The following is a 12,045-nucleotide window of genomic DNA, read 5'->3' as shown; positions in this document are numbered from 1 at the left end:
CATCTCCTTCCTCCCTCCCCCGCTGGCAGACCCAGGGACCAAAGGTGCCCACCCGCGAGGCCGGGAGCGCGGAGACGCAGCCTTTGCCGGGGCGCCGCCGCACCTGCAGGGTGCCGGGCTGCCCGCGCGCGCGGCGGGCTGCGCTGGCCGTGGGGGCGGAGGAGCGGGCGGCGCGAGGGAGGGGCCTGCGAGAGTGGCGGCGGCGGCGGCGGCCCCAGCCCTAGCAGCCTGGCTCGGCCTCGGCTCGGTCGGCGCAGCGCCGCGCGCGTCCCCTCCCGCCGCCGCCGCCGCCGCCGCCGCCGCCGCTGCCGTATCCAGGCGCACCGGCACCAGGCCTCCGCCGCCGGGCGCACCGACGCAGCGCGCACCGCCGGCCGGGATGCGCTCCCGGGCCCCGGTCCGCCCCCACCCGCGGCCGCCGCCCGCCCGCCGCGCTCAAGCCTGACCGCGGCGCCCGTCCCGGCCGCCCTCGCCCGTCCCCGGCTGCCCCCGGTCGCGATGCCCGCCCCCCGGGGCCCCGGTGGCCCGCGCCCCTGCTAGGCTGCGGCGGCATGGCCCGCGCGCCCGGCGCGACCTCTGCGGATTGCATCGGTGTGCGGCGGCGGGGCATGCCCAGGGCACCGGGCACGGCCTTCAATGGGCGAGGACACGGACACGCGGAAAATTAACCACAGCTTCCTGCGGGACCACAGCTATGTGACTGAAGGTAACGTACGTGTTGTCTGAGGCCCCCTCCGGCCGGCCGCGGCGTGGGGATGCCGTCGCACCGAATGCCCTCCGAAGGTTTGGACCGCGCGCTGTGTGTCGTGTCCCCCCACCCTACCCTACCCTACCCCGCCCCGGGTCCGGGAGGGAGGGAGCCCGAGGGCGCCGGCCTCAGCTGCCCAGCAGCCCGAGAGCGCAGCGCCCTCCTCCGCGCCGCCCTCCGGCAGGCAGCTTTCCGCCCCCAGGCCTGGTGGCATCCTGAATCGGCCCTGTCCCTCATTTTTAAAAAGGCCACCTCTGTGGCTAATCTGGTGAAGAAATACCGGGGAAATTTAGTGGCTTAGAATACTGGGTTTGCCCTGCCCAGAGCCCGCAGAATTTTCTAGGCTGCCCACTCCCTGGAGACGAAGTGGGACCCGGGGCTGGGGGTGGGGGGTAATCCATTGCCAGATTCCCCTAGAGGCTCGCGGTCTTCGGCCCCTCCCTGTACCTCCAGAAGCAGGGCCCCTTAGTGGGTGGGAGAAGGTGTCTGGTTTGGGGGTCATCTTTTATTCCTGGCGAGTTGAACTAAGACAGGAACAGCTGGCCCTAAACTGTCAGAATTTTCCCCCAAAGTGGGACATGCCACCCCAAACAGGCCCTGCATTTGAAATCCCCTAAATTGGCCCAAGCCCAACCGCCACTCCGAGGCTGGTGGGATGTAGAGGGTCAGCGGCCCTCTCTTATAAGTCTGTAACTTCCAAGGGTCCCTCTGTTCCACCTTGCCCAGGGAACGGTGGGGACAGCTCCCGGGCCGCAGCCGGGGGCCCGCGGAGTGGAGCCTCCATTGAAGATGGGGAGAGCTAGCCGCGGGGTGTCAGCATGCAGCGGTGGGGACACTTGTGCTGGAGACCTTTCCGGGTGAAGGGGCCGTCTGCATCTTCCCTGGGGGCTGCTGGACTGGCTGCAGAAGTGTTTGTGCTTTTTTAGCAAGAGGTCCCCTGATGGGTGCCTCGGTGGGAGGGGCCCTGGGCATTGCGTGCCGCGGGACTGGTGCGCGTGGGAGCCTGTGTCAGGAACCCGTGTGGGCTCGGAGCGGTGACTCGACTCCAAGGTGCTGTCCGCCGCGCTGATGCCTGGCTCCGCCGGAAATGAGGCCGAGGAGCCCGTAGCCCGAGCCCTGCGGAGGCCTGGGGAGCACTGGGCCAGCGCGGGGTGGGCTCCTGGCCGTCCTGACCCAGGGGAGCAGAGGCTGGGTGTGTAACCTGGGCTGAGATATGCTGAAGAGTGGCGCTCCCCGTGCTGAGTGCTGAGTCACGCTTTGCTGATGGGTGTGTGTAGGGAGAGGGGGCAGGGCTGCTCAGGCTGGGTGAGGGCTCTGCCCCAAGCTAGGGGTTTCGGGGTGGGGGGTGTCCCCAGGCAGCTGAAAGCGGTCTTTTGTCGCCTACCTTGGAGAGGCTGAGGAAGGATCAGAGTGTTTCCTGGGGGTTGTTTCTGCTGGCAGCCTGCTGAGAGGCAGAGGTAAAAGGCTGCTGGGTTGCTGGCAAGTGCCCCAGTGGTCTGGCTGGAGCCAGGAGAGAGAGGGGATCTTGGCAGGTCATTCTGGTCTGGTTTTCTGGAGGAAGCCTCCGTTTTCCCATCTCTACATTGAGGATGATGGGACAGGGCACTGGGCTCCGTGATTTAAAGTATTTAAAAAGCACTGCCTGACTCATGGTGGACATTTGCAAACCCTAATTCCTTCTTTATTCTGTCTCCCGCTGTTTCTCTCACAAATTCACCAGCTCTTGGAAGGGAGGAACAAGGGAGAAGTGCATAGTTATCAGAGTAAGAAGTGATGATTTTAATTCTTCATTCATAGAACGCATATTTACCGAGTACCTACTATGTTCTGGTCAGTTTTAGCCCTGGGGACTGGACACAGGTACTCCCCGTGGGCAGCCTGTATCCTAGAAGGGAACGCTGTTATGTGGATGGATCTCTTTTCCCCATCTGTGAAATGGGAGTGAATAATGCCATTCTGCCTAGAGGTATTAAGGTTTCTGTGAGGGTCAGATAAGATGGTGGATGAAAGAGCCGCCTCGGAACTACAAATTGTGAACTGGCAGCCCAGGTATATGGAGGACCCATTATGTGCTGAGGCCTCACAGGAGCTCCACATACCCCGCATCCCTATTTTATAGATGAAGAAACTGAGGCGTGGCCTTTGTCCATGTCCCAGATTGAATGCCAGAGTGTGGAAGGCACAGAGCTCAGGTCCTAGGGAACCTAGGACCAAGATCTGAAGTTCCCGCCCTTGAGAAAGCAATAACAATAATTATTAGAATTATATGAGATTTCTGGCCTCCCTGCATGAAAACAGACTTTCACACTGTTGCATCTTGCCTGCATTTTGTGCTCAGAGCACAGAGTAAGTTACAGATTTGGATGCAGACAGACTCATATTCGAATCCTTCTGACTCTTCAGGTGCTGTGCAACCTCGGACAAGTTACTAAATGTTTCTGGGCTTCACTTTCTCCCTTTAAAGGGAGGAGTAATAGTGACTCATCTTACAGGGCTGTTGGAATGATCAGTGGTTTTGCTGATTTAGGAAGCACCTGGCACAGTGTTTGGCCTGTTGGAAGCACTTAATAAATGGCACTGTTATCATTTAAAAGTATTGTTCCTGGAGGAGCTTCACAAGCAAATAATGGATGCTGGGAGTTTGTAAAAGAACCAGGTGTACAAATTGCTGTTCCACCTGGTCACTTGGTCACAAACACTCACAATACCCCAGTGGCTCTGATCTACCTCCTGTTCCTTAAGCAGGAAGTTTTTTCTTTCTCTTGGGGTATTTGCACTGGTTACGTCCACTACCTGGAACACCCACTTCCTGCTCTTCCTTCTCATCCTTTAGGTCTCAAGTTAAATGTCATCTTCACCAGTGCGGAGTCTTGTTTGAGTTCCTCAATTTCTTCTTGTAAAATCTCAAATACCTTGAGGAGAGTTTAGGTTTTGTTAGTCATTCACACCTTAGTGTGAATTAGAGCAGCTTTTTCCCCTCTAACTCTTAGCTCAGCTCAGCTGATTGAGGGCTGTTGTGATCATAGGGCATGAGTGCATGTCACTGTGGGGCACAGAGAACTTGGCAAGGATGGGTGAGTGTTGGGGAGAACAGTACAGTGACAGTGGACAGTAGAAGGACCTGAGCCCTAGAGAAAGGGGCCCCAGGGATAGGAGAATGCCAAGGAGTCTCTGTTTAGGCTTTTCTCAAGAGCCAGATATGGCTCTTGGAAGGACTCTTCCTGGCTGTGTTCTCTTGCTGCAGCCACAGGACTCAGCTTTAGGGTGGTTAAATAGACATTTTTAGGCTAGATTGAATCTACAAAATACATTCATCCTCCTTCATGCAGTAGCATTTACCAAGCACATCCTTTTCTGAGTCTGGCCCTGGGCAGGCAGTGATGGACCAGTGTACTCCCATCCCCCTTACAGTGACTGGTCCCAGAATGGACATGGGAGTCCTTTCTGGAGGTTGAGTGGAGAGTAGAGTGAGCTGCAGGAAGCTGGTCCCTCTCTTGTGATGGAACACAGAAGCCTCCATTGCTGCTGGCGGCCGCCTTGAGACCACGGAGGGAACCAGTCTGAAGCCAACAACACCGTTGCTGGCAGAGCAGACAGTGAGTGAGAACTGGGGACGTTGGTGACATCTGTGACTCCTGGATTAACCAGGCCTGATGTCCACCCCACCTCTGGGCTTCCAGTTCCCTGAGCTGTTACATTTACTCGTTGTTTCAAACTTTCAACCAAGTCTCTGTTACTTGCAGCCAGCAGTACCCCGACTCGTACAGCCTTTACTGACTGTCTGGAAAACAGAAAGGCTGCCCTGTCACTCATGAACAAGATGCGAGATACATAAAACCAGGAGGGATGCTGATTTGTTTGCTTTCTGTCTTAGAAATCCTCTTTGATTTCTTTCATGCACTCAAGTCCAAGCTGCAGAGTTCTGATTTCCCCTCCTTGCATTTCCAGCCAGATGAGGTATCCCAAGATCTGGTGTCAGGAGATCTGCACTCCTGGTGGGGTCTGGAGACCTGCCTTCCCAGTGGGGTCCGCTCTGAGTCTGTAATCTTGGGCAGGTTTCTCTGAGCCTTAGTTTCTTCTCCAGGTTGCTCCTTAGATCACTTGAAACAAGGGACGTGCAGTTATTTGATGCTGTAGCATCTTCTCTGTGGACTCCCCACCATGCTTCATGAATGGAATATGTTCAGTGAACTCATGACATTAAATGGCTTGGTGTGTGTGATTGTGCCCAGCCCAGGGCCTGGGGCACAGTCAGTACTTAATAAATATTGTCCATAAATAACTATGTCTGTTCTTTAGGGGTTAGAGTTAGACTAGCCCTTAGAACTGTCATCAAACTGGCTAACCTAATTCCATCTCCACCCCCAGAGAAATTGTGCTGAGAGGGGAGTTACGTCTGGCAGGGACCTGAGCCAGCCCAGTAGGAGAGCGGAGAGCCAGCCTTTGATTTTTGAAATATTTGTTCCTTTTGCTTCCACTTAGGAGCACCCCTTCCATAAGTTTGCCTGGGTTTTCACGAGCTCATGTTGTCTCCACTTCAGGGAAGGAGGCTGCAGTGGGACACCGGTGGCTGTCCCCCATTAAGTCACATCACCTCTCTGAGCCTCAGTTTCCCTGCATTGCTTCCTGCCCTGGGTTGTCACAAGGTTCTGAGGAGTAAAGACCATGTGGACTCCAAAGGTCCTCCTTTGGGAAGGGGTTACTGTTATAAGTTTCCCCAAACTGTCAAGGAAGCCAGACCTCACTTAAAGGTTGGTGCAGTCAACAAGTAGGGGTTTTCTCATTTTCTTGCTGCAAGATGGAAATCAAGTGCTAATAAAATGTTTCCGCATCATCTCCTGGTTTTTACTTGCTACAGTTTTGGGGTTTTATCCTTAAAGTCAGCAGAGCTAAGGGGTGTTTCTCTAAGGTGTTTAGGTCTTGACACCTGAAGCGTGGCTGTATGAAATACTGGGGCTTAAAGGGGAGGATTACAGAGTAACAATGCAGATGAAGAGGAAAGACCAGCCTCTAGATACATGTTGTTAGCCATTTGCCACAGCTCCTGCCCATCTCTTTTAAATGCCCATGTCTGTTTTTAATAAAAGCTTTAATCTCTCCATATAAACCATTTGGAAGGGTACTTTTAAGTGTGAGGTTATAAGAATTTTCCAGTGCTTTGCTGCATAGCTGGTGTCCTGAGTGTGCAACCCGTGGAGGTCCCATATTCGGAAGGACCAAGAACTCTGCGCGGTTTAATTCTCTGCTGTCCCCATCTTGAAATTTTTAATAATTGTATCTTTGAACCCGTGTTTTGTAAGTGACATCTGATGGGACAATGGAGCACACCTGTGAACACAAGTGACACATGCAACAAGCGATTCCACTGTTCCTTGTGTGGCTTCCGTAACATGCTTAACTTGTGTCACTTTTAAGTGTCATGGAGCTCTCCAGTGTCCTGGGGCCACCAGAATTCTGTGCATAGGCACCGATCAGCATGTCTGTGGTTGCGTAAACAGGGGCACTGACAGCTCGAGAGGCCACGCTTTCCTTTTGAATCAGAACTTGTTTTGAACGCAGGAAGGAGGCAGTGACATTCTGAGAAGCATAAGGACCAAGGAACCCTATCATAGCCTTTGTTACTTGTGTGACATCTTTGGGCTAGCTAATCAACGCTTCTGAAAATGATGGCACCAAAAGAAAGGGAAAGATGGAAAACCATAGTTCCTGTTCCCTTCAACCGTCATTCATCGAGGGTGGAGGTGTGTGCCTAGAACGTGCAAGCGTCAAAAGGTGAAATAAAATGTGCAGTGTTCCCACTGCTCTGGTAAGAACAAGCCACGTATGCCTGTAGGAGCTACCAGATACGAATTGTGTAATTCAGGGATTCTGCATTCGAGTTCAGTGCTCTTCTGTTTGCATTTAAAGCTGGAATTACACAACAGAATGAGTGATACCATTCATGCTAATAATTTAAATTTTTTTTTCAGTTGTCATTAAATAGCAAATAACTAAGACAAGTCATGGGGAAAAAATGAGGAAGCTTTATATTTTTGTACCTTTAATGATACTTTTCCCTGCTTTTTATCCTCTGCATTTTCACTTTGCACCGGGCTCCACAAATGCTATATAGTTGGCCCTATTTTGCTGTAGGGAGGAGGCTGGAATTCCTGGGATGGTGGAATCCTTGGCCCCACCTCTCACCCCCTTGGCTTTTGTGATTGGTGGAACTGGTGAGAACCTGTCACTCATTGGACAATTTTTCTCTGTTGGGCGGGGCTGTAGTATTGAAGGTCTCTGCTTCACCCCTACCCATGGGGCCCCAAGAAGAAGCCTATGTTTCCCTCATTTCAGAGTCCAGCCTTTAGGAGGGGCAGTGGAGTAGGGTTCCCTCGCTCATTCCCCGCCACGAGTTTACCATCAAGGAAGAAGAATTTTTTTTTGATTTCTTTCTTGTCCATCTTCCTTGTGTGTTCTCAAGTCCTAGCAGGGAAGGGGTGTGTAACTGGTTACCTCGGCGCCGCCCCCAAATTCCACCATTTCATTGGCTGCACACTCTTCCTGTGATAGATGTCATAGTTCAACTCTTCACCCCCAATTGATGGATAACTAGATTGTTTATTTTCTTTGATAACTAACACTGAGGGAAGGAATGCTATGTGTGTAAGAAGACACCCTATTCCCATCCCTCCCCCCAAATATGGAATAATTTTCTTCAGAGAGAGTCCCGCACATGCAATTTTACGTAAAAATTATGAACGTGTTTAACGTTCTTGACGCACATTGACAAATTATTCTCCAGAAAGTTTCTCTATTTTACCTCATGCTGATCAGCATTAGGTATTCTAATTTGTTTGACCTTTGCAGATATCACAGATGAAAAATATTTGTTTAAATTCATGTCTAAATACCAATGAGGTTGAACATTTTTACCCTTTTGTTCAACAGACATTTACTGATCCCCCTTAAATGCCAGGCGGAGGTTAGATGCCAGACGTACAACACTGAAGGACAAGGTCATTCATTCATTCAACAAACATTTCTGGAGCACCCACTATGTGCTAGGCAGAAAAGAAGCCCATGTCTCTGGGCAGGGAGAGTGAAGCAGGGGTGAGAGGAAGGAGGGAAGAGAGCTGAGGCCAGAGCCCCAAGGTTCACCAACATCTAAGGGACAGAGAACGAGAATTCCTGGTGGCCACCCAGGTGGGAGATAAAACAGGAAGGCTCTGGAATCACAGAACGAAGAGAATCCTGGAAGGGAAGGGAGAGAGAGGGGGCTGGCAGGAAGAAAGCTTGATCACCCAGCCTTATATGCTGCCAAGCAGCCAGGACAACGTTGGGAAGCCTCTCTCAGGTGCCCACACCCACCCAGCACCTGGTTCCCTTGCATTCTATTTGGTGATGCCATCTCTCCATGAGCCTTTATAGTCTGCACCCCTAGTTCTCCCCGTTGGCACGCAGAATAGGTTGCTCTCTGTGACCTGCTCTCCAGGATGTCTCCTCACGCACCTGACACCCCCGCCGCAGTCTTCCTGCCCTGGGACAAATGCTCCAGCTCCCAGAAGTCACCATTTCTAGAGCTCCATGCTCCTGGTTTCATTTCGTGGACACAGGCCAGGCTGTGTCTTTGAAACACGGGCCCATCTCTCCCAGGATCTTGGATGCCAGTGAGAGAGTGGGATGCCTCAGGATGGAGTCTGGAGTTGCTGAAGCAATCTGCCAGCCCCACAGCACCCTGGGGTGTCCTGTTAATTAACCTTGGTCTCCTCACCAGTCAGCCCTTGTGCAAAATTACTCACCTGGTCTTCAGCATTAAATAATTATGAAACGAACATAATAGCCATTATTATGATTGACCATTCACTGATGCCAGATGTGATACTGAGTGCCTCATATTATTGGCTCCTCACAAACCCCGGTGTGTGTATGCACGTGTGTGTGTTTTACCCCATTTTACAACGGAGAAAACTGAGGCTTGGACACTTGCCCAGGGTCACATGGTTTGTAAGGGGCAGAGCTGGGGTTTGAATGCCGGCCATCTGCCTGCAAACCCATCCTCCTAACCTCCACATTGCCTGGTTGTTGGACCAACAGAGAAGGGACAGGTGGCCCATTCAGTTCTGGCTCTGCACCCAGCTTCAGAGGGTCTCGCAATTTGAACCCAGGACTGCCTGGCACGGTGCTCACGCTGGACACGTAGCAGCACTGCATCTCGCCTAGCCGCATGTGGTGAAGGTAATCCACGTGGGTCAGTGGAAGAAGGGATCCCCTCCACTGCATCAGTAAGGGGATGATCACCGTTCTATAGAGGACAGGTGCTTTGGCACTAAAGGCAGTGGCATTCACAGGGTCGGGAGTGATGGCGTGCTGAGACACAGATTTCTAGTGCATTCCAGGCAGAAAGGATAGCATGTGCAGGGTTACACGTGCTTGTCCCTTGACAGCATCTAGGCTCCTCTACCTGAGCCCAGGTTGTAGTTGCCAGCCTGCCTGGGGACCAGGGCCCACCTGGGGCCTCTGTGCTGCCCAGGATGGCATTGCCTCCTTGCACAGTGGGATCCATTGTCCTCCAGAACCCTGGGCTGAATGGCACATTGAGGCAGAACAAAGGCTCTCAGCAGGGATGCCAAGCAGGGATGGGATCTCCAACTGCAGACCAGGGCCTCCTCTGAACCAGCCTGGCCTCCTGCATCCTCCCGCCCCCACGCCCTGCAGAGGTTGCAGCCCTGACCCCCGGGGCTGCCAGCCCTGCGCTCCGCTCCTGGGCACGGCTGTGAGCCTTTGGCAGGTTCTTCAGCCTCTGAACCAGTAGACTCATCCCTAAAGGAGAGGGAGAACTACTAGCCACCTGGGCTTTTTGTATTAAGGGCAATAATGTGCGCATTGCACTTACACCTCAATAAAAGGGAGCTACTTGTGTTGTCATTATCAGCTTTTGAATTTCCTTTTATAATTTCAATAACGTTTTAATGAAAACTTTCAAATATGTACAAAAGTAGAGAAAATCGTATGTTGAATTGTTCCTCATCCATCCCCTCTTTTCAGCTGCTCTCAAGATTTTGCTGTACTTTCTTCATTTACTTTCCCATCCTTTTGGCTTAAGAATATTTAAGTAAATTCAAGACTCCTGTCATTTCACCCCTACGTCAGCAGGCATCTCTGAAAGGTGAGGGCATTTCTTGCATAACCAAGTACCACTATCTCACCAAACAAAATGAGTACGAATTTCTTTCAATCTAAATTCTGGTCCATCTTAGTAAGTCAACTATACTTCTGTAAAAAATAAACAAACAGGTTGATTGACTCTGGTTCACCTTAGCAATGCCTCCAGTTATCTCAAAAATGTCTTTTTATAGTTGGTTGGTTTGACCCGGGATCTAAAGTCCTGCATCTGCATTTGCTTGTTCTGTCTCTTAAATCTTTTCTGATGGAGATCAGTCCTCCATCCTGACTTGATAAAGACATTCGTTACTGTTTCGTAAGGATTACAGTTTCATCCCCACAGTCCGTAATCCCTTTCTGAATCCCAGTTGCCTGACGGGACCGGATGCTGACAGGTGTTTGCCTGGATCCTGGGAATCCCCTGGGCACGCCTCTCTCTTTTAAGGACCCCTCCTCACCACTGATCAGCCGAGAGATCCTGGGCAGGCTGTTCAGCCGCGCACACCATCTCCACCAAGAGCTACCCAAATTGCAGACTCAGGAGCAAAAGGTTTCTGTTTGAAGACATTGAGTTATAAGGTTATTTGTCACACAGCGATAGGTAACTGGAATAGTCATAGATCCCCGAAATGGAATTCCCAGTACTGCCCGGCTCCTTCTGAGGCCCCTTGTCCAGCTGCTGTGCTCTCTCCTAGATTCTGTGGCTCCCTCAGGACCTTCCAGTAACTTCCTTCTTGCTTATGTTAGCCTGAGTCAATTTCTGTTCCTTATAACTTAAAGAACCTTAATTCCCAGTCCCAGCCAGGAGGGGTGACTCAGCTCAGATCATAAGACGGGACTGGAACCTGGCCTTTCTGAAACATTGGACCCCGAGTCCTGCCTCATGAAACATCAGCGGATATATATCTTGGACATGCTTGTTTCCTCTGTACACAGCTCAGCACCTGGTACCCACGTGGTGCCCACTAGGTGCTGGATAAATGTGTGTTTGAATGACTGAGTGAACAAATGGCATGTCTTCAAATCTGACCCCAGAATAGTCCAATTGTTTTTCCAAACGCCGTGCCTCCACCTGGCCATCTTCACTTTGCACGGTTCCAATGTGTACGGATTTGTTCAGTAATGCCAGTCCCCCAGTCACGTAGCCCAGATTTCAGCTACCACAAAATGGTAACTGTGAGTAATTGCATAAAGTAGAAACTTTGCCACTCGCTCTCCAGCCCACAAATCACTAAGTAAATAACAGATGAGTATTGTGATCTGAGACCAAGTCACTTCTTTCAGTGTCTGTCTCTGGTTGGTCCCTGTGTATCTGTTGGTTCACACGTAGACAGCAAAGCATGTGGTGATGTTGCCTCCTTGTTTCCTGGTGATAAACCCACATGACATTTTACAAAAATGGATAGTCAAAAGAGGAAATTTGGCCCACGAAGATGATGCTCAGCAAAAAAAAAAGGAAGAAGAAAAGTAATAATGCTGGCAGAGAAATTTGGATTGGATGTAAATGGAGTTCTAGTGGAAACTGCTGATCCTGGGAATGTTGGAGCAGTGACCATTCGAGACTCTTACATGCAGCCAGGGGAACTAAGTAACTAAGTCAAGGTGAACTTATTGACATAAATGAGAGAAGTGCCTGTGACAGAAAAAATGAAGATGTCCCCGGGGAGGTGACGCTGGCAGCACACTTAAAGGAACTCTTGAAGCTATTTCACAGTGTTGAACGTGCAGAGGGTAGAATCTTGGAAGCGGATCTGAACTTAGAAAGGCAGTTCTTCAAGGCATAGAAAAGATGTTTGCCCAGCATTCAAGTTATCCAACAAGCAGAGGAAGCCAGCACTGTTGAAACTAGTCTGGATACATTTTTTACGAAGAAATAAAACACTCGAACTCTCAGTGTTTCTAATGTTTTACATGACTGTGTACCGAATAAAATATTAGTTTCACTCTTTTTTTATTACCCTCTACATTTATAACCATCCGTAAGAGAGTTTTTAATGCCTTTAAAAAGTTTTTTTTTAAGATCGTGGAACTTTTGTAATTTCCACATTGATTATTAAGATCACTTTGAGTGTTTCAGCTTGCACGGTCATTGTTAGGGTTCCACACAGTTGTGCAAAGTGAGGTCTCCCTGAACTCATGCCAAATGGGCAGTGTCT

The 12,045-nt window shown here is 50.9% G+C and overlaps 1 protein-coding gene across 1 annotated transcript in view; it reads left to right on the top strand.

Annotated features, from left to right (window-relative positions):
• The first annotated feature begins 411 nt into the window (after positions 1 to 411).
• The window catches only part of PPP2R2C (protein phosphatase 2 regulatory subunit Bgamma), a 142,141-nt gene continuing 130,507 nt past the window's right edge, over positions 412 to 12,045 (top strand). The window contains exon 1 of the mRNA XM_007463822.1: positions 412 to 706. Within this exon, the coding sequence (XP_007463884.1) occupies positions 637 to 706 (70 nt within the window). The 5' untranslated portion in view covers positions 412 to 636. The remainder of the gene's footprint in view (positions 707 to 12,045) is intronic.

This window comes from Lipotes vexillifer, unplaced genomic scaffold (assembly GCF_000442215.2).
Source record: "Lipotes vexillifer unplaced genomic scaffold, Lipotes_vexillifer_v1.1 scaffold49, whole genome shotgun sequence".
Taxonomy (NCBI): domain Eukaryota; kingdom Metazoa; phylum Chordata; class Mammalia; order Artiodactyla; family Lipotidae; genus Lipotes; species Lipotes vexillifer.
This window is presented reverse-complemented; position numbering and strand designations above follow the sequence as displayed.